Source organism: Danio rerio, chromosome 14 (assembly GCF_049306965.1).
Source record: "Danio rerio strain Tuebingen ecotype United States chromosome 14, GRCz12tu, whole genome shotgun sequence".
NCBI lineage: Eukaryota > Metazoa > Chordata > Actinopteri > Cypriniformes > Danionidae > Danio > Danio rerio.
Window position 1 is genome coordinate 30,140,043 of NC_133189.1, and position 23,641 is coordinate 30,163,683.

The 23,641-nt window shown below is 33.5% G+C and overlaps 1 protein-coding gene across 4 annotated transcripts in view; it reads left to right on the top strand.

Moving 5' to 3' along the window:
- glra1 (glycine receptor, alpha 1) overlaps nt 1-23,641 on the top strand; it is an 89,054-nt gene that overhangs the window by 49,068 nt on the left and 16,345 nt on the right. For all 4 annotated transcript variants that reach the window (XM_073921159.1, XM_021480963.3, NM_131402.1 and 1 more), the window contains 4 exon segments: nt 4,141-4,223; nt 8,588-8,725; nt 14,437-14,651; nt 20,084-20,230. In XM_073921159.1, coding sequence (XP_073777260.1) covers nt 4,141-4,223; nt 8,588-8,725; nt 14,437-14,651; nt 20,084-20,230 — 583 coding nt within the window.

The following is a 23,641-nucleotide window of genomic DNA, read 5'->3' on the forward strand; positions in this document are numbered from 1 at the left end:
ATTACATGTAATCCAAAATACTTCAACACTGATTTATACAGTTTTGTATGAATATTTTCATTCAGCTAGGAGACATTAATTATATGTGGCTCTGTTCACATGTATCTATATTGTTACATTAAACATTTAATTTCATATTCTGGCCTTTTAAACTTCATGTTGATCAAAACAACCTGTCACAGACTAAAACAAACTAAATTCTTAAGCAGTACAATTGTTTTTCATATTGATGATAATAATAATAGGAAGAAATTTTTCTTAAAGGTGCAGTGAGTTATCTGCCAAAAAGCTAACTAGTTAGCATAACATCTTTGAAACACAGTCCCACCCCTGCCGTCTAAAGCCACGCCTTCTGATATCATGAACGCACACAGTAAAGATGACAGTAGACAACTCTATAGATCATGTCATTTGCCAGATAGAAACCTTTATAATATTATTAATAATAATAATAATAATATTACATTTAATTTATATTGCGCTTTTCTTAGATTTAAAGCACTAATAAGAGCATCAAAACACAGTAGAACATGAAATACACAAAGTAAGAATGATAATAATAATAATACAAAATACAAAAAAAGAAAGCCTCATAAGTTATAAGCAATAATAAAAAGGTAAATTTTAAAACAGTCCAGGGAACTGGCGTTCCTGATGTTTATGGGAAGAGTATTTAGCTGCACGATAAGAGAAGGCCCTATCTCCCATGGTGCTAAGTTTGCAATGAGGCTGAAACAAGGTGCGCCCCGAAGCGGAACGTAGATTACGAGAGGAAGAGGAGGTAGATATAAGATGACATATATAATCAGGAGCAGTACCATGAACAGCAATATGAGTTAAAATCAATGTTTTAAAATCAATGTGTGACTTTATAGTACTTTATAATACTACTGAATGAAAAACTGTATTATATCTAGCACGTTTACAGTTAGCAAGCAAAACTTTCCATAATGTGCAATATTTCATGCATGCAAGGATCGCTGGTCTCACTCTCTCACACGCTTTGTCCTAAAGCGACTACTGTATCCTTAGTGATTTGGCGTGCAGGAATTACACTTACTACTAAGCCATACTTACATGCCATTTCAGACCGAATATTCAAAGTAGCATGGTGAACAATATAGGGAGCGTGTCACAGGTTGTCAATGTTAAAAAATTAACCAATGTAATGTTAATATAAAACTGACATCAGATAAGTAAAGCAGGCTAGGCGGAATAGCGCTATATACTTATGTTTTGTTGTTAAACTAAATAAAAATCTACATCATCGATGCTGTAAAAGGTTCCTTATGAAATAAAGTTTCTGAGGCAGTGTGTCAGTATGATCCACACAACGTGAGGTCGAATTAATTTTTTAATGTGCGAAAGTTACGTATGAAAATTTCGGATTTAGTGTTCAATGACCTTAACTCCAATATTGATTAAGGATTTAAAACATTTTTATTCAGCATTTGTTTTTACCTCTGTGCACGTGCAAATTGCAACTCTGCACAAACGGCTGCTCAGATGTACAAATCTACATTTGTTGACAGACAGTTTGGGCTACTTATCAGAATAATGAGAATTATTGGCCTGACAAATTTTAATTGGATGAACATTTTTTAGTCTTATGCCCTACCCAGCATATAAAAATACATATAAATACATGAAGTTAATTTATTTAGTCAGTCTCTTCACACTGCAATATAATTTCAACCAGCACTACAAAAAATGTTACTGAAACAATCACCTATTGCACTTTTAAGAACCAATTGGTTTCTAAAGGATCATGTGATTTCGGAGATTAAAGAAGTGGTTCTGAAAATTCAGCTTTGCAGGCATTAATAATAAATATGTATTTAAATAATAGGAATTAGATTTTTTAAGCTGTAATAATATATATTTTTTTACAAATCCTTAATTCTCACCATTCCTCTTCTAAATTAAATCATAGACTGCCTAAACTGCTTAATTTTCTGGTATATTTAAAAATTCTTACCATCAAAAAATGAAATGTCTTTAAGCAAAAGACAAACAACCATATGTAATCTTCTCAGCACGTTTCCAAATTCCCTTTACGTCTTATCATTGCAGCATTAAGGAGGGCTGGGGTTGTAGTGAATAGCTAGGTGGATTGGAAAGCCTGATCTCTTAACTTGACACCATAAAATGAACCTTTCAGATCAGTTTGGTCTTAGCTGTGAACTCCCTCTAAATTGCACCAGCCGCAGTGCACAGTTAAATTGAACATTTCAGGTAAATAACCACTATTACCGCTATCCTGTGATAGAGATGTGATTACAGCCTTGAGGGAGTATTGAATCAGAGCTCCTGGCTATTTCTGTATCTAGCCTCAGGATCATATGAGGAGGAGTTAATAATCACATATGTAATAGAGTTAGGTTGCATTTCTTAAATGGATTTCCATTCAAATGAATAATCAAATATAAAATCTTGAAATGTTTACTCATCTTCATGCCTTCAATACTGTATGCTGTAACTTCCATATGATAACAATGTATAGTGACTACAAGCTGTCAAACAGAACTGAAAGAATGGTTTGTTCAACCTCTGCACTTTACTTTTAGTGATATAAAGTGATGAGCAAAATGAAATTGAAGATAATTGCTGATAATCTTCACAGATAACCTCAGCTGCAGATCTCAAATCAAATGTGACACCTGTGCTCCAGGTTTGACATCAATAACATCAGACATTATTGGTTCTCCAGTGTCTCATAACCAGGTGTCTCGTAAAAACCAAAACGACCAGCACCATATTTGATTTGAGAGCTGCGGTGAGGGTGGATAATATCTGAGAAAATCAGATTCACTTTGCAACAGATTAGTGACAGCAAGTAAATAATAAGTCAATTTAACTAGTTAACTAAATCTAAAAAACTATTACATTTTTAATTACATGAAAAAAAAAACTCAAATTCAATTTTTTTGTTTAATTTATTTTTTAAGTATTAAAATCACTAAAGTTAAGCACAAATGAATAAATAAACATAAAGGTCACACTTTATTTTGATAATCCATTTATTGAAATTAAGTTACATTGCATCTACATCCCAACTAATATACATGCAAATTTTCTTATAGTACGATAAATGTCTGTTGAAGGAGCAGTATCAACAGATATTAAGCAGACAGTCTACTAATACTCAAATGAAGTGTTACCCAAATGAATTAAAGAAGTTAAATTAAAATATTTGATGAAAACAACTCAATGAACTGATAACATTATGATAATGAATTATGAAATATAATTTAAAACTAAGTATAATTTCTAAGAAAATAATCAAATTACAAATTAGTAAATTAAAATAAAAGGTCATTTCATTCTACATTTCAGCAAATGCCATAAAAGTAACACTTTACCATAAGATTCAATTGGTTATCACATATAAACATAAACCATACAGTGGTTATTTAATATATCTACTATACAATTAGAAATCACATTTGTAACAGCTAAAGCACTATGAACTGCTACAAAAAAGAGATATTGCACAACAGTGATATTTTTCAAAAATGTTACACATTTTTTTTAAAGTGTTCTTATTACAGTACATTTAAGTACTTAGTAAAATAATTTAGCTAACTGCGCCAAAGTTGACTGTTGGGTTTACATCGTAGAACGAAATAAGTAATTTATTACAATGTGCTTATTGTGTAAATATATGTTTTAAATATGCTTGTTTAAACGCCTGCATGTATGGCATCTGTAATTAATTTCTCTTAGTACATTTATAATTACACTGTTGACCATGCCTTACACCTTAACCTTACTCATACCACCAAAACTTTTCCTAACTATACCCATATTCCAACTCAAAAGTGATCTGCAATACATTGTAAACACATTAAGTACATTTTATATTATATTTTGATTTAAGTACATTAAAGTTAAGGCCACTTAATGTAAAGCGGTACCAATTATATGAATTGCTTATCATCGTTCATGTTAGCAAATGCATGTATCAATGTTTAAATACAGGACCTTAATGTAAAGTATTACCAGCAGCATTAAAACAACACTGAACTGTTCCTTCAAACATTTGAAAGGCTTGACCGGTGGAAAACTGAGAAAGTAAGAGCTGTCTAATTTGATCTGTTGTGGAGTTTGTTGCTGATAGCGGCTGTTGTTGTTTCTCAGAATAACACTGGTTCTGGCCTGCCCCATGGACCTGAAGAATTTCCCTATGGATGTGCAGACCTGTATAATGCAGCTGGAGAGCTGTAAGTATGCCCTGATCCTTTCAGCCAGATGGAGAGGATTTATTCAGTGCTGCAGAGATGGATGTTGTACTGGCTGGCACCAGCAGATGAAGAGTGTAGTGATTTAAAGCCGCCTTCAAGTAGATTCAGCAGTCAGCAGAGAGACGCTTCCAGCACAAGCCCTTCCTGACATTACCCATTTCTGTTATTTACTATTGATTCTCAGATTTGCCAAATTATAGTGTATTTCTGCTGGGGAATCTTTGTCTGACTGAAGGATTTTGAAAATTAGGAGCAGCAGGAAATAGATTTGTTGTTTGGAGTTTGTGATGGATCTGGTTTGTTGGGGGTTATGTTATGTATTAACTTTATGCAGGAAGTTGCACCATACACTGTAAAAATAATAATAATAAAAAAATGTTTTAAAAAATCTGTTAATTAACAGTTTCTGTACTTTGTGATTCACAAGTGTTTTCTGTTTATTTACGGTTGTGAAGTGCATTATGGGATCTTGGCCTCTGCTCTGTCTGCTTTTAATGTTGAAAATTCAACTCTACAATTTAACAAAGTGACTTTTACTGACATTTATGTAGTTTGATATAATATAATGTATAAGAAATAGTGGATAGAGACATACGTCTGTAAAATAACAAAAATGTACTGAAGGTTTATTTCAAGGGTTTTGTACTGTAATATACAACACCAACCCAGGCAATATAACAATTTAATCTATTAAAAATGTTAGGTTAAAATGTAAAGGTTAAAAATTGTTGGAAGAAAGATCAAGGTCCTATAATGTAATTCAAAACATAAATAAATGAAGAAAATAAAAAATAAAAACATGAGTCACAAATTAACTGTTAATTCTAGATGTTTTACAGTGTATTTGGTTATGTATTTTAATGTCATACCGTCATGTAATACAATTAGGATACTCTTAAAAAAAATAGTATCTGATCTTTGGTCTTAAAATTTGGAAAATAAAACCTGAGATGAACAACAACGTATCGCGTTAACTAAATTGAATGCCTTGATTCATCATCAGCATAGGTTTCAGCAGTTTGTTGGTCTGTTTGTTGGCTGCTTGACCAACAAAATGTTTCAGCAGATTGTTGGTCATTTCTCCAGAATATCTGAGACTGATAAGGTCACACAGAAAATTATTACTGTACGTAATTACTGCTAAAATTGGATCTACTGGCATATAAACATAGCGTGCTTGTCATTCATGGCGTTTCTATTTCAGCTTTATTTTTGGTTAATATATAATGTGCATATTGTGACGTTGTTCATCAGAGGTTTTATCTTCTAAATTTTAGGACCTGCCAAGGAACATGCATTATAAAAGGTCATATTTTGGTTTTGAGGGTCTCCAACAACAGTCTGATATGAATGTAAGGTAAAAAAAAAAACTGTTTTGTTTTGGGAACAAAATTTGTTTGTTTCCAAACCCCTCCTTTGCGTGAGGCTAATCTGTGCTGATTGGTCAGATGACCCAGTCTGTTATGATTGGTTGAGTGCGAGACGAAGATAAACACCCAAGAAGTAGTCAGAGCACAGAGTATAATTGTGAGCCCAATGCAGGAATGCATTAAAGCAATGCAGTTAAACACTAGCATATTCCTCTATTCCAGGGGGGCTCAATCCTTTTCCTGGAGATCTATTTGCTGCAGATTTCAGTTGCTACCCTGATCAAACACACCTGAACCAATTAATTAGGACCTGAACACCACTTGATAATTACAGGCAGGTGTGTTTGATATGGATAGCAACTGAAATCTGCAGGAAGGTAGATCTCCAGGAACAGGATTGAGCACCCCTGCTCTATTCTTAACCACAAGCCCAAGTAATAACAATGACACACATTCAGTATTAATCCACACAGTGGCAAAAGTTAAACTATTTTGAAAATTGACCACGCCACACGTGTGTAGGAACAGCTGATGGTGGCCACAGCAACAAACAGCAGGAGATCGCTAGCACAAAGCACATTTAAATCAGTAAAGGAAGAAGCACGTGTTACGTTTTTGGTAACACTTTACAATAAAGTTCATTAGTTAATGCATTTACTAACACGAACTAATCATGAACAACACATGAACAGCATTTATTAATCATAATTGAACATTTACTAATGCATTATTATCATCCAAATCCATGCTTGTTAACATTAGTTAAGGCACCATGAGTTAACATGAACTAACAATGAACTACTGTATTTTCATTAACTAACGTTAACTAACATGAACAAATACTGTAGTAAATGTATTGTTCATTGTTTGTTCATGTTAGTAAATGCATTAATTAACATTAACTAATAAACCTTATTGTAAAGTGTGACAATGTTTTTAACATGGTTTTGGGCTCGATTTGTGAATAGTCCATACAGATTTAACCTGAGAGAAATAATACAAGCACTGATATATAATAGATATGTGATTACAAGCTGCGTGGATAGATTACAAGCTACAACACACAATTAAATGCATATTTTGCAAACTACAGAAATTGAGGCAACCATTTTAATCACACTTCATGTCATGTAGGAAGGAAAAAACATTTACAAAATCTGAGGGAATAAGAAAGTGGTCCATACAAACTGTGTAACAGTTACTGACAAAGTCCAATACATTAGTAGTCTTTGCTGATCCTTCCTTTAATAAAAAAACGGCCAGCAAATCCCATGCTGCAGCGTAGGTTATTGTATCAATCATCAGAAAAATGACAGGAACAAACACAGCACACAGTTGGCTATATTGTGGTATTGTTAAGAAAATTAACTTTAACCCTTTAATCCTGACAGCCGCATGTCTGGCCATCTCTCAGTGATGTAATCTTCAAGTCATGATCAATCTCATGATCCCTCGCACTCCATTAGTGTCTGAAGGGAAACATGCGTTCACGTGTTACCAGATCCGGGAGTGCATATTTGGTTTTGTTTGGTGTTGATGTCGATACAAACACCCAAAAGATCCAGACGAACAATGAACATTTAAACGACTCTGAGACAAATCTGTTATTAAAAAAATCTATATTTTAAACAAGGTGCATTATCAGATTTAAACTCAGCTGGATATTTTCATTCACTTGGAGTTGTGTTGCACACTGTATGAATGGTAATTTTCAAAAACCATAATAGGGGCTCTTTAAATTTTTCACATGACTGTATGCCATTGATTTTTGTTGTAAAATGTATGCTTTGATCTTTTCTTTTAGATGTGTATAAGGTACTGGATCATTTGGTTTGGATAAAAAAAAAGATGCTTTCCAGTTACTACCAGAGTACGCTGAATTTAGAACTGTATTTGTTTGCCTAAAAGTTTGCCTAGTTTTCCTAGTCTACTTAAAAGAGTCAAAATATTTGGAAGTATAACAGTGAACTGATGACAGTTGTAATGTCAACTGTGATGCTCTGATAAGAATTAATCTAGTTATGAGTCAGTTAAGGGTTGCATCAATTTTACCCAACATCGGCTCATTCTGAAAACATAGCCTTATATACATTTCTAGAGATCGAATTATGTACCCAGACATACGTATGGCTGCATTTCACCACGCTACGAGGTGGTATGATGCCGTTTTATTTCCACAAGTAAATAACAGGGTGAGAATGTGGTCAAATCTGAAAATGTGATAAAAAATCAGGCGAGGACATCTCTTTTTCTTTTTTACATTTTTTTAAGGTATTGTTTTTTGTTTATTACATTTTTTTAATTGTTTGAATTGTTTCTAGCATAAGAAAATAAAAAATAACATAAACAGAACAAACTAAGATAAAAAGGCTTTGCTTTTTCTGGATTGCTTTTTAAAATTGTCAGTTGGGTTTAGTGAAGTCGGTAGGCAGGGTGGGTCAGTCTATCAGTCAGTCAGTCAGTCATTCATTAAGACAGTCAAACAGTCAGTCAACAGAGGCCTCTGATAAATTAACACAAGAACAGAAGTCGCGAATGGTACTTGCAAGAGAAATATGAGATCTCAGAAAGCATACACAGCGGCCTCTGGTGGATTCGCAAAAATAAATACTGCAAAAAATGTAGCTCCTGGGACGTATTTGGCGCTCTCCAGAAATGTATATAGAGGTACGATTTCAGAATGAGCCTGGGTTGATTTAACCAGTTTACCAAGTTTGTCACCAGTACACTGACAAGGAGAGACATGTAAAACATCTGTTTCCCATATCATTGCTGGGTGCTTTATTATAAGTATTGCACATATGTGATGTCTTTGCATAAATATGAGAATAAACTAGTGAATATACTTTTTTTTTTATAAAATCTCTGAAACAACCAGTTGACAGGAAAGATTCAGACTTCACAACACTACTATATAATAGTACATATACCATCCTCTGTTACTTACGTATTGTTTGATATGTCTTCCAACAGTTGGCTACACGATGAATGATCTTATATTTGAGTGGGATGAGAAGGGAGCCGTGCAGGTAGCAGATGGACTGACGTTACCTCAGTTTATATTGAAGGAAGAGAAGGATCTGCGCTACTGCACCAAGCACTATAATACAGGTAAGCATCATTCATCATGTGACATTCCTCTACATTTGAAGCTTTATTGTTATTTTCGAGCTGGCGCCCATTAAATGTGGCCATACTCGTATGCAAATCACTGTTTCTGGACTCATTGTAACAAAGCACTTGGCACCCAAACGCACTCAGGATGGGTTCAATGAAAGGTTGTGGACCACAGCTCTGCTTTGAATCTTTATCATGAACTTTCGATTGGGTTAAATACCATCTGTTCAGTCAGCGTCAGCAGTCAGGATTTGTTACACTCCAGATAAACTGGAAAAATTGCTGAAGGCCAGACTAGTTCAGATCGAAAATAGCAGCAAGCCAAAACAGCAGGGACAGTCAGTGCAGATTCTCCGTCTGCTTTGGTGAATTAACATCATCCAGCTAATTGAGAGTTTGGGTTTTTGATTTGTTTAATAAAGTCTTATTGAGGTGGAAGAGTGACTAGTGAATGTTTCTGTATTATATAATTAAGCACAATTATATTAACATGACGTTTAGTAAAAAGGGGGGTTACTTTTTAGCAATTTTAAAATCCTTTGAACGTGAAAATGTATATATAGAGTCATTAGTGGCAAACCGTAGGCAGCAGAGGATGTTGTGCTCCGCTCATTTACTTTTTGCTTTTAGTGCTCGTCTCAAAAAGAGCTCATTAGCACATTTTCCCAGAATTGCACTTGCCCTTTGTTCTGCACAGCAGTCCTATTCAAAAAAAATTGTGACCTTTTTTGCACACAATTTTCCAAGGCTTCCAAGCACCTCATGCTGATCTCATCCTTGTGATTATCTTGTTCTGTGACAAAACATTTGCCAATGCTCATAGCTTTGAGCCTCATTCATTAAACAAGCAGAATGAACTACTGTGTAAAACTATTCAACCACAAATTACTGATTTATTAAATCTTTGCCATGATGACAGTAAATAATATTTGACTAGATGTTTTTCAAGACACTTCTATACAGCTAAAAGTGACATTTAAAGGCTTAACTAGGTTAATTAGCTTAACTAGACAGGCTAGGCTAATTAGGCAAGTTATTGTATTGCGATGGTTTGTTCTGTAGACTATCGAAGAAATGTATAGCTTAAAACTTTTATATATATATATATATATATATATATATATATATATATATATATATATATATATATATAAATATAAATATATATAAATAATTTACCATTATGACAAGATCTAAAACAGATTAAGCTAACAGAAGGTATAATGTTATATTTTTATATTATATTTTACACAAATCATAATATCAGCCATACTTTCTTGCTTTTCCGTCTGTTCCATTGCTCCGTTTGATAGAGGTTTTCAACTTTCTTTTGCAGTCTGAAGTGTGTCAAATGCACAGAATGCATGCCAAAGGATGTCTAATCCAATCTTTGCATTGACTTCATATGTAATTCACTTGCTTTTCATCTGCGTCTACTTACTGCACAGGCTGCAAAACAACCCCCAAACACTCTTTCATGTAATGTTAGGATTGTGAGGGCTTAGGTGAGACGTCTTTTTTCAAGAGACACTGAAATACATCACGTGCGCTGCATAACATCTAGAAGTCATGTTAAACAATTAATTGCAAACTGAAAAAAAATATAATTTGATTATATGGTTTAAATTTGAACTTTTTATGAGATTATTAAAAAAATTTTGATTATTTTGTGTTTAAATTAAGAATTTTGCAGGATCCAAAAATTTTGCGATTTTGATTTTGCGTTGGATTTAGCGATTAGGGATCGTGAAAAACTTGGGGGTCAGATAACTTTATAAAAATTCAGTTTTTGTCCAGTTCCATCTTCATGTATACTCTCTCTCACACTCTCGTTTATATGTGAGGTGCATCCCATGCGCAGGTCATATGTCTCTGTTGTGCTTCCTTTGAACTTCACCTTTCACCTCTGCCTTTGTGCCCATTGAAGACCCATGAAAATGAACTAACACTTGAGTCATCTCTCTCTCTCTCTCTCTCTCTCTCTCTCTATTTCTCTCTCGGGTTCTTTCAGCACAAGCACTGGACAGTCAGTACATGTGCTCTGCTGCTCCCCAGTCAAGCATTAACCGGAAATTAAAGTGTCGTTTTCCTCAGATTTATTAGTGGCAATCTATTTTGATTTGCAGAGCAGGCCTGTGCTCTGCAGTCCAGCAGCTTCTCAGTTTGTCTTCCACATCTGATTGCATCCCCCAAGCCCCCTGGGAAAAATAAATACTGTTGTAGTTTTAATTTTAGTGCTGGTCAGTTGCATTTTGCTGTTTTTTTTTTTTTTCCTCGCTTGGCTGTTTACAATCAACAAAGACTGCAGCGTTTGCTTTGTACGTTTGAGCTTTTGTTTGAGTCAGTATCTCTGTTTGCTTTTAGTACTAGCAGTTCCCTTTATGTCTTTATCTATATTCATAAATGCAGCTATTTAGTCAATACATAACACTCCCAGGGGTAAGAGAATAATCTAGAGGTTTATGCTGCATCAGCTTTGTAACAGCAGCATCAAAAGCTCGACAATTCCAGTTCAGCTGAGTAAATGGTAGAAGTTAAATGAACCTTGACCCTGACATTTTCAGCTCAGCTGTCTAGTTATTGTGTGGAAACACTCATGGATGTATAATGGGGCTGTAAACTAAAAATGGAATTTAACTATTCTGGTTCCGGTTTTGATTTCTCTTTACAGTTCTGGATCTTTAATGTAAAATCTAGTCATTAGAATGATGATGCTGAATATCATTGAGTAATGCAGAAGTAGTGCTTTAAACCTAATGATATACATGTAAACTGGTGTTTGTTTGTGGGAACGAATGGTGAGGTGTTGTTTGATTCACATCGATGCTTGTGCTGTTAGCATCTGATTTTGTGAGGACATGAACATATGAACTTCATCTCCTGAGCTGCTCAGACAGTCACATCATGGGCTCTTTTTTAATGATCTAGGCGCAAAGTCTAAAGTGCAAGGTGCAAAAGAATTAAGGGTGTGTCCGAATCCACTTTTGCTATTTTAAGGATGAAAAAATACGCTCTGCGCCCCGGTGCATGATCTGACATAGTTGGGCTTATTCTCTTAATGAGTTATGGGTTTGTTTTGAGCATACCATACATAAACCAATCAGAGTCTAATCTAAACTATCTCTAAATTCAGTTATAAATTCCATCAAACAAATAAATGAACAATATTAGCAAAGTGTGCTCAAAAAACGTATGCCCCATAAAACAAATATAAATATGCATATAATAAGTAATACTACTACTAATAATAACATTATACAAATGCAAATTGTCATGAATAAACTCAAAAAAAGCCCCCAAGATGGGGCATGGAGGTAGAGGTTTTTATATTTATATAGAAAAAAAATATTTTTGCAATATTTTAATCTTTTATTTATTTATTTTTTTATGTAGAGATAATTGTGTATTGCTGTAAAATTTTCACAGCATGTCTGATAATATTTTTTCTTCTGGAGAAAGGCTTATTGATTTTATTTCGGCTAGAATAAAAGCAGTTTTAAATTGTTTAAAAACCATTTTAAGGTCAAAATTATTAGCCCCTTTAAACTATATAATTTTTCAATAGTCTACAGAACAAACCATCATTATACAATAACATGCCTAATTACCCTAACCTGCCTAGTTAACCTAATCAACCTGATTAAGCCTTTAAATGTCACTTTAAGCTGTATAGAAGTGTTTTGAAAAAATATCTAGTAAAATATTATTTACTATCATCATGGCAAAGATAAAATAAATCAGTTATTAAAGATGAGTTATTAAAACTATTATGTTTAGAAATGTGTTGAAGAAATCTTCTCTCCGTAAAACAGAAATTGGGGAAAAAAATAAACGGGGGCTAATAATTCAGACTTTAACTATATATATATATATATATATATATATATATATATATATATATATATATATATATATATATATATATATATATATATATATATATATATATATATATATATATGTATGTATATGTATATATATATATATATGTATATGTATATATATATATATATATATATATATATATATATATATATATATATATATATGTATGTATGTATATGTATATATATATATGTGTATATATATATATATATATATATATATATATATATATATATATATATATATTTTTTWTATATATATATATATATATATATATATATATATATATATATATATATATATATATATAAATATGCCCTAGCAACTTATGGCTGGTTTTATGGAACTGGGTTATGTATCATGAACAAGTGTAATCTATTGCTGTTTACATGACAAAACACCAAAATGTATTACTATTAATTAACTATAAATTATAATAAACCCCAAAATATGGTTAAAATCTTATTTTTAAATATCTATGCTTCACTATTGCTGTTCATTCAAACACTTTTACTGTCTAACATATTAGGGTTGCACGGTTTACCGGTACTATGCTTGTTTCGCAATACTATGGCGTCAAAATACTGCCAGTGCCACTGTAAACGTAAATGGTAGTATCTTCATTAATGGTTTATCTATAATAGATAATGTTGAATGTGAAAAAGTCACTAAAATGCTCACACGTAAAATGCTCACAGCAATAGAGCATTTTATTTTAATAGTCTGTGGAGCCATTTAAGGTTGCAAACCTGTGTAGAATTCACGGCTTTTATGGTTGCTTATTGCACATTTTCTAATGCTTCAGTTCGAACGTACATCTGAATCAGTTCATTTCTGTTGCTGTTAATATAATTTAGTAGCTATACAACAACCGCAACATTCTCTTCAAAGGAACGAATCACAAAGTGAAAGTTTGTATTACTTTGGATTGTTACCTGATAATACTGAAAAAAGAAATAGATGAAATGCCTAAAATAGCAACAATTTTTGATCACTTTATATAGCCTAATTTTGTTGAAAAATATGCTCTTTTGTAAAAATGTAATAAGGTATAATTTGTATCTTTAATTTAATGTATTTTTTGTTGGTCAGTTATCTACAAAATAAACAAAAAAAATGAACAAAAATTTGGTGAAGTGAGGTGCAAATAATACTGTTTGACCTTAAGGGAATTATGAATAAATTCAAATAGGCCTATTATAACTTAAAATATCGTATTTCTAAAATATTTCTTTTTAATTTGAGTTATGATTTACAGTATCTCAATACTACTTGGTATCATGATACTTCAGCTGGTATTGTATTGTAAGATTAATTAATGGTATCACGACAACCCCCAACATATTACAATATAAACACCAGTAAGTAAACATTGTCATAATTCATTGTTAGTTGATCATAAGAAATCACTTATTATACCTAAATGCATGTATTAGCCTTGTTTGTTGTGAACAACAGAGAAACCACAAACACAGAACAATGCAACACTGCCTGTGGTTTTCTTTGATGTGCTGAGCTCACATTTAATTAAATCATAGCCTTTTGAAGTCTTAAACATTTGTTTATCAAATAGCTCTTTTGTGATTCATAGTCTACTAATCCCTGCATTTAAGATCCCTTAAAACGATAAAGGCTTTTGTAAGATATTAAACACTTTATGACCTTAAACACCATTTTATAAATCAAACATAATTAAAAATTGTTCCCACTTTCCAGCTCTGTTTAAAAGGCTGATCTTAATAAATATTCATTAACGGAACACTAGGGATAGAGTTAAAGCATGAGATGCCAATGAAAATCACATACTCTCTGTGTTTCAGGGAAGTTCACCTGCATAGAGGCTCGATTCCACTTGGAGAGACAGATGGGCTATTATCTGATCCAGATGTATATTCCCAGTCTCCTGATTGTCATTTTGTCTTGGGTGTCCTTCTGGATCAACATGGACGCTGCCCCAGCCCGTGTGGGGTTGGGAATCACGACTGTGCTGACCATGACCACCCAGAGCTCAGGATCTCGAGCCTCTCTTCCCAAGGTCAGTAGTCTTCAGCACATTCATCGTCACAAATGAGCTATTGGAAAATCCCTCCCCTTGAATGCAGATGAGCCAATGGCAGTTGGGTGTCAGTTCCACAGAGCTTCACTGCCATAGAGAAACATTGCAATATCTAAATCAGTTTGATGGTGTTTATACTACAGAAATGGTAAAAGGATGTGCCTGGGGTACTTGCAACACTGCCTCAGGTAAGTTAGGTTGTATTAACATTATGTTAGCTAAAGTCAATTGCCATTACCATGTGAGTTAAATGCAAATTTATTTAATCATATCCTGTGGTGCTTTTGCCACTAGCCTTGTGATCTGTAAAACCTATTCCAAACTAATTTCATCTTTCAAATGTATTTGAAAATCTTTTAGATATCCCGCTGTGGCATATTTACGTATCACTTGAAATGTCTTTGAGTACTGATCTTTCTTTGTCCAAAATGTATTAAAAATATTGACCTTATTCTGCAACGCGGATGTGCGCTTGGTTTTGCAATTGTTTTAGAACTTCTAATGTTTTTGCCTATGGGAGAAATTACTAGGAATAATAAATGGGAGTAATAAACTGACTATAAATGAAGTTTGGAGTCATTCAGCTTACACTAAAATAAAAGTTTAACATTTGGAAAACAAGCCATAAAATTAGTGTGTTGTTTTGACAATTGTAATGTAAAGCATTTTTATAACTAATTTATAATATTGTTATTTTTTACAGTACAATAAATATTAGAAATATTATTTTAGATTTTTATTTACACAATTTTGTAATAAAATAAATAGTAGTTTTATTGTTAAATGCGGATTTAATAATGAATTGGATATTTTGTAGGATTGAATGTCTTGTAAATAATGTTTCATACAAGACATTCAACAGCAAGTGTACAATGTAGGTCCTTCGCACAGTCACATACCCTGACATGGACGCTGACCTGTACATGTCAAAAACGTTTTAACATTGCAAATTTAACCATCTTGGTATAGCTGCAAAAATTGTGGGTGGGGCTGAGAGCTATGTTTAAAGTCCATGTGGAATCAAAATTTACAATGTTTATAGCACACGTTGTTATTTTTAGCCAAACAATCAGGTGAATAATAAAAAAAAGTTTGTTTGGTAATCTTTTACGCCCCATTCACAAGAGGCATCAGCGCTTACCATTTACTTTGAACGGGTGACGTCAGGCGTTGCCGAACTGCATTGTGGATCCGTCGGCGGCGCTTTAGTGGCGCTGCACGCTGCAGAAGTTGGAACTTTCTCAACTTTGAGCGCCAAAGGAAGCGTCAGCCAATCAGTAGTCAATTGACTATGACAATCGCATCAGCCCCAACTTCAGACACGCTCTCTGTCAAGCATTGACGCTGAAGCCCCATGTGAATCAGGCGTCAAGGTCTGACCTTTTGCTTTGCATTTGTTGTCCTTCTCCGATGATGTCAGTTTGATGACTTCAGCAACAATATTCTTAACCTTGCCCCTTTTACTGTTAGTTTGCTATGAGTGAATGATGCTCAAAAAGAAAGCCTCATCTCCTACTCAATTATCTATTTCAGTAAATCAATATGCTAAAATAAAAGTCTCAGCAACTTCCAGTTCATGTGAACTTTAACAATTTTTGAGTTCTGTGGAGGAGCTCCTGATGGATACCTTTGTTTTGTGTTTATTTCTTTATTAAAATTGTTGGATGTTTGTTGGTTTCCACCACCATCTTCCCTGAACGAGTGTGAGTTGGAACTACTAGTGAGGTCTTTGCACACTGAAGTCAGAAATTTTTGTATGCATTTTTTTGTATTCAAATATGAAAAATTCATTTTGCTCACAAGCCTTGCACACCGAGTCGGATGCTTATTAATTAATCGGTTGTGAAATAACTTGGAATAAAATGGAGTCTTCGAGTAGTAAAGCTGAGTGTGTCTTCTCCCTAAATAGAAAAAGAAAGTAATATTGGGTCCATCCCATCCTTAGATTGCAGAGAGAGGAAGGAGAGTTCCTTATCAAAGAGCTGAAGGATTATCCCAACCGATTCAAAGTTTACTTCAGGATTTTCGTGGCTCAGTTTGATACTTGGCTAGCGATACTTGAACCACATTAAAAAGAAGACTTTATATTTTATATTAGTCTTTATATTCCATACTTTACTTATCATTGTTTTGCAAGACCAAGTGGATTACTTTGCTTACACCCAAGTGGATCACTTTCTCAGATACAGCAGTCCTGAATTGTCAAAACATCTCTCAAAACACCTTTTTGGATTAGAAATGTAAACAATCAAACCCAATTCGATTTTTTTTAAAGGACAGATGAAAATTTATGGTTTAGTGTGCAATAACTTTTACAATAGCATCAAATGCATTTCTGTTATAAACTCCAAATACTGGAAAAGAAATTTGACAAAGTGGAAACTAGACAACTAGCATTTTGGATGTGTTATTGCAGAGCATCATGCACAGAATGCAGAAGTATAAATGTTCACAATAGCGTCAACTACATGCAAGGAATGGGTCATGGAATATGGCCATCAAGAAGTATAAATTGGTCTTATTCTTCAGATGAATTTTCATACCTGTTGCATTACAATGACAATTACATGCTATTATTTATTTTTATACATCTTATTTCAGTAATTCTCTGATGCCTGTGGTTTCTTGGTGCTGTTGACATAATTACTTTATAACAGGACAGAAACTGTAGTCATCATTTTTGAATGTCGGTACAGGTTTGTGTGCTGGAAAGCACTTATTCAGCCTGCTGTAGTACAATGCGAACAAGAATTTTCTGATCCCACATACTGCATTGAGATAAGACAGGATAAGGCTGTAATTTGATCATGTTGATCATCATTTACATGCATCATGACCTGATATACACACACCGTTCTGTTCAGCTTTAAACAGGCTGTGATGCCAGATATGAAACTTCTAGCATAGATTTACAAAATGAAAGAGGATTTGATGTGTAAGGCATGGAAAATTATTCCTAGTTAGTGATTTTGAGTGAAACGTGCTTCTCGGTTCAATAATGATCTTAACAGGTGCTGAAAATTAATGAGTTTATGATTAAAACAAGAACAAACATTTTCCTGTGGGCTCAGAAAAGATAGTTCATTTATATAAAGTAATTTTCATATCATGTTGTCTGATATTTGTTCTCATTTTAAGCAATTTTTGTTCCGTTTCATATATAGTTTTTTACTTTTAATTCAATTTATTTTGCAGTTCATTTTAATTTCCGATTAGCAAGTACAGTTAATTAAATATATAAAGATTAGGCATGGGTCGGCATAAAATTCAGATGATATGATAACCTTAGATAAAAATACCACAATTTCATGGTGTCAAGGTATTGTGATTACTGCTCTAAAATAGGTTATTTTAAATGACTTTTTACCCCATACAACACAATATATTTTATTTTTGGAAAAATTCAAATGTTTTGGAACAGTAAACATGTCAGGCTAAATAATTAAAATAAATCATTGACTTCCGCTGTCTTCATGGTTTCAAAAACACAAATTTATTTACAACACATCACATAAAAAGCATTTTAAAAAATGTACATATAACTTAGGAACAGTATAACGAAAATTTTTTTGCAGTTCAAGCGTTTTTTTCCTAAACCACGGTAATTCTTAAAACCAATTAAGATGCCTGATTAAGGCCTAATTAAGATACTTGTATTGTAAACAACAAAAATATTGATGTTTTAATAGTGCACACAAGATTTTAATGCCATAACTTAATAGCTTTTATTTGTTCCAAGACATTTTTAAGGCTTATATTGTGTAATTAAGACTTTTTAGACCTTTTTAAAAACCATAGAAACCCTTTATTATGCTTGAATAATATCCTTATTATTAGAACTATTAATTGAAACTGCTGTGAAGGCTTCATTTAAAACTTGATTCATTTAAATGCACTGATTTCATACTTTATTTTAAATCAAGGAATTGCCATTGATCAAACATATGAACAAAATTAGCAAATTAGAAAAAAATTAGAAAAGTAAATGTGTTGACAGTTGCACAATTTAGATTTTTGTTCAACTCTGTTTTATTTGACTCTTATTACATAAACCTAATTCTTTTAAGAAAATTAATATTCATATTTAAATTTATTCTTCAGGTACAATTTATTGAAGTCAAATAATTATGGAAAAAATACTAGAAAAGTAAAGCTTGTAGACAAACTTTAGGGTGTCTTGAGAAAGCCTAATCTGAAAGTCTAGTGATTTTACAGTTTAAAGATCTGAAGTAGTTTTTAAGAAGTTTGAAACAGTTGGCACACATTTATGTCAGCATGTTTCTAGTATGCATCGGCATGTTTCTTGCTAGGCAGTTGATAGGGTGTTCTGAGTGGTTGCTAAGATGTTGTAAAATAGCCTAAGAAGAAGAAGAATACGTTTCTGTAGTATAACAGTATGTTGGCTTTCTCAAGCCACCATAATTATTCAAATATGTATATTTTTATTTAAAAAAGAAGATTTTGGTGCATTACTATGTGTTATACATTTACATCTGTGCTGAGCTTTCATTAACCAGGTAGCTTTAAGTGTGTTTAATAAAGTGAATGTTACATGAATCATTATAATTATCATAATTATATACATAACTTGACCATTTAAAAAAAATCTATTTCTTTATCCTCTGTTCTGAGATTTTTTACCATTTCTCTCAGATTCAACATGTACTCTGCTTGCTGTGCCTCCACTGTGTCCAAACACATTTATCTAAAAAACACAGTCTCTTGGCTAAGGCTCTGATTACTATTAGGTTTTGATAATAATCTGTGGTACTGATGGAAATAATTATGAAGGTTTCAATTAAAGTGTTCCAATAAGAGCATCTGAGATTAGCGGTGAGGATCAGAGTGGAGTATTTCATCAGCGCTGTCTCACCCTAGCGAGCTCCCGTCATTTCAACAATGCTTTGTGAACCGTGCGCTCTGTAATGCCACCTAAACTCCACAACCATTTTGGTCACTGGCTTGTCAAATAAAGTGAGTCTCAGCCAAGCAGTCGGTCCAACAGCCGAGCTCTTTTTCCAGGCCAGAGAAGCAGCTCTCAGCAAGCACACATCAATCGCATGTATTCACCGCTGTCTGACAGCGATCGCACTTTGAAAAAATAAATAAATAAATAAATAACGTGCATAAAGACTCAGTTTCTGAGCCTAAATACTTAAAATTGACATATTTTATTCATACACACTTTGATCTGCTGTATCAGGCTGGCTAGAACAGTCCTTTTAGCTCTCTGGATTTCAGATGAAAGGTATTCTTCCCTATAATGGGCATATTTTACGACTTTCTCATGTGGAAAGTTCTGAGCCTTTGAGCTCAGCGAGTGACTCAGTGAGTGAACTTTGAGCCAGGCTGTGACTCAGAGCTGTTCTTCAGCGCTCATTGCCAATCCTGTTGATTTGGTCTCGCTGCAGGTCTCGTATGTGAAAGCCATTGACATTTGGATGGCAGTGTGCCTTCTCTTCGTCTTCTCTGCCCTGCTGGAGTATGCGGCCGTCAACTTCATTGCACGCCAACACAAGGAGCTTCTGCGCTTCCAGAGGAGGAGAAGGCATCTGAAGGTAAAACCCTACAGTCCAAGCGCACAGCATCTCCATGCCCTGCAGGTTGCATGATTACATTGCTGAATTTTCACTATGTTTTGGATTCAAATCTTTGATGCATGCAGAGTTACAAAATAAGCTAAATATTTCATCAACATTTTCATTCAAATAGCCTGGTGTCACATTCAGGTCATTTTAAACTTGGTTTTAAAGGTGCCTTAGAGTGCATTGATTCAGTAAGTTACAATTGTTTTCTGATATCTACTCAGTTTGTATGTGGCTAAAATACTGTAAGTGTGAAAATTTCCCCAGAAATAGTTTTATATGCACAGACATTAAGCCCTAGAATAAAAAGCTTGGTTTTGACAATATTTGGAATGGTCAAGTATTAATAAGCTCTCTGTTTGATTAGATCCCCTGGTAAATGATCATTTTTTAACTATAGTGTTAGAAAGTTTTATTTTAGCTAGAAGGAGTGAGTGAATTAAATGAAATGAATGTTTACTTATGAGTTGTGTTGTAGGCAAAATTTGAATTATACTTGACAAAAGGGACTGGCAGAGATGCCAAATTTAATCAGTTGTTTTAAAATATAATAATTTTACAAGTAATACATGTAAATAAATGTAATGATATGTAATTTATGTAATAAAGGGGAAAACAAGTTATCTTTATAATATAATTCCCAATATTTATATAGCTAAATCCGAATCATACTGCCATTAGTATTGCCAAGTCTGTGTTTTACCTGCAAATATATATTATATAATATTAATAATAATCAGACCCCCTAGTTTTTCAAGATTTTTTTTTTTGTGTGTGTGATTTTTTGCAATTAAAAATGACTGATTTTTGTGGTGGTAATTCCCAGAAATTTGCGATTAAAAAAGAATATGTGTGTGTGTGTGTGTGTGTGTGTGTGTGTGTGTGTGTGTGTGTGTGTGTGTGTGTGTGTGTGTGTGTGTGTGTGTGTGTGTGTGTGTGTGTGTGTGTGTGATATCTTATTAGGTAGTCTACTATGTTGGGTTTGCGATCTGACACAATGACAATGGCACTAATCATAAACATAAAGCTTCTTTATCTATATATTGTTAAGATCTAAAACAGAAATAAACTGTGGGGATAAAGTCAAAGGAAGGTTGTATAACTCTTATTTTCATCCACAATCTTTCTGTCTCTTTCTCAGATTTCACCCCCCGAAGCATTTTTCGAGAGACATTCAAATACATCACGTGTGCTGCGTATGCAACTTCTGTTGGTCATGTAAAACAATTAATTGCAAACTGAAAAAAAATCTAATTTTTGCAATTATTTGTGTTGAAATTAAGAATTTTGCAGGATCTAAAAAATTGCGACATTCTGTTGATTTTGCGTTGGATTTAGTGATCACAAAATTTAAAAAAACTAGGTGGTCTGAATAATAATAATAACGATAATATAATATAATATAATATAATATAATATAATATAATATAATATAATATAATATAATATAATATAATATAATATAATATAATATAGGGAAATACTATTACAGTTTTGAAATAATTGGTTTCTATTTTAAGCAGTTTTTCAGTTTAAGTCATTTATTTTTGTGTTTCAAAACAGAATTTTTAGGAGTTCTAATATATTGATTTGCTGTAAGAAACAATAGTATTATTATTGTTAAAAACATATGTGGTTATATTATATGTGGTATAAATGTTTTGATGACTAGAAACTCCGCCTAATGGCATGTATTTAAAATTTTATAACTGAAAATACTTTTAAACTGTTTTGATAAATGTTTGCTGATCAAAAGTATAGATTTAATGAGTTTTAATATAGGTGTCTTTTAAAAGCAAGTCATAATATTTGGGGTTTCCAGATCTTTACCATGCTGAGGCTGAACCCAACATAATGCGAGCTGAAGTTGAAACATTAATGCTCCTTCCATTCGTAGAGTAATATGAGTTGGCATGGTGAAATCTTTCAAGTAGCTCAGCAAGCTCAAAATAAATCCTGAATCCCACCGTTGTAATCCTCAGTTTGCCTCTGGGCTGTATGTAATAGGTGCAGTGAGATTAGTCTCTGCTTCCCTTAGCCCTATACAGGTAAATCCACAGAGACAGACTACACAGCCCTCACTGATAGCAGTCCTTCCACCATTCAGACGCCAAGGGCGAAGGGTGCTAACTGCAAATCCAACTGTTTGGTATAAATGCCACAGATTCCCATTCAATAGGTGCCCAATCCAAGTAGTCAGAAATTGACTGGTTAGCATAGAGCAGTTAGTCAATGTTGGTGCAGAGTCAAGTTAGTTCATTTAAATTTCTTTAAAGTGCAAAAACACAATATATGTAATTTAACTGTCCTACAGAACAGGTCTATCCAGGTTCTTTTATTAGGCAAACATATGTTATGTTAATTTTATTCATCTTATTTACAACAACGACATGTCATTTCTGTTTCTAAATAATTGCACATTTATGATCTCTATAGCAGTGGTTCCCAAAGTGAGGGTCGGGACCCCCTTGGGGGTTGCGAGACAATGACAGGGGATTGCTTGCTGATTTAAAAAAAAGTAAAAAAAAATGTATTTAACTATTAAAATTACAATGTTTTAACCATAACCCGGGCGATGCAGTGGCGTAGTAGGTAGTGGTGTCGTCTCACAGCAAGAAGGTTGCTGGTTCGAGCCTCAGCAGGGTCAGTTGGCGTTTCTGTGTGGAGTTTGCATGCTTTTCCTGCTTTCACGTGGGTTTCCTCCGGGTGCTAAAAACAAATACAGGCCACAACTGAACATTGAGAATTATTTCAGATTAGTGGTCCCCAAAATTAAACCAAGAATAGACTTGTGCTTAAAACATTGCGTGAGAAAATATGTTGCATCAACTAATTGGAAATTTAAAAAAAAAAACTGTTGAACTAGGTGAAAGTATCAATCCTGCTATTGGGCACAGTACTAAGCTTTGCGTGAAGTCTGTTAGAACTAGGCTAACGTTAAGTGCATTGTATCAATCGCTTCTAACAGATGCAATTCACACACAAACATTTACATTGTTTCCATCAGTGTTCAAATAGCCATCAAACAAACAACACATTTGGCCTTTTTTTTCTTTTTTTTTTCCTTCACTTTCATTAATTGGTGAAGTTTGTTCCTCACCACTGTTGCCACTGACTTGCATGGTTCGGGACTTGTAGAGCAGCGCATCGATGCATTTGCTCTCTGTTTGTTTCAATTTACTATAATCTTCTATATTAAGTTGCTTTAACACAATCTACATTGTAAAAGCGCTATAGATATAAACACGAATTGAATTTAATTGAATTTGAATCTGGAATAAATATGTTTAAACAGTCTACTTGAATCATCAGACTTTTAATGACCTGTTTGATTTTAATAAAGCAAACCGAAGCAGCTCAGATTTTGATGAATTAATGCAAAGG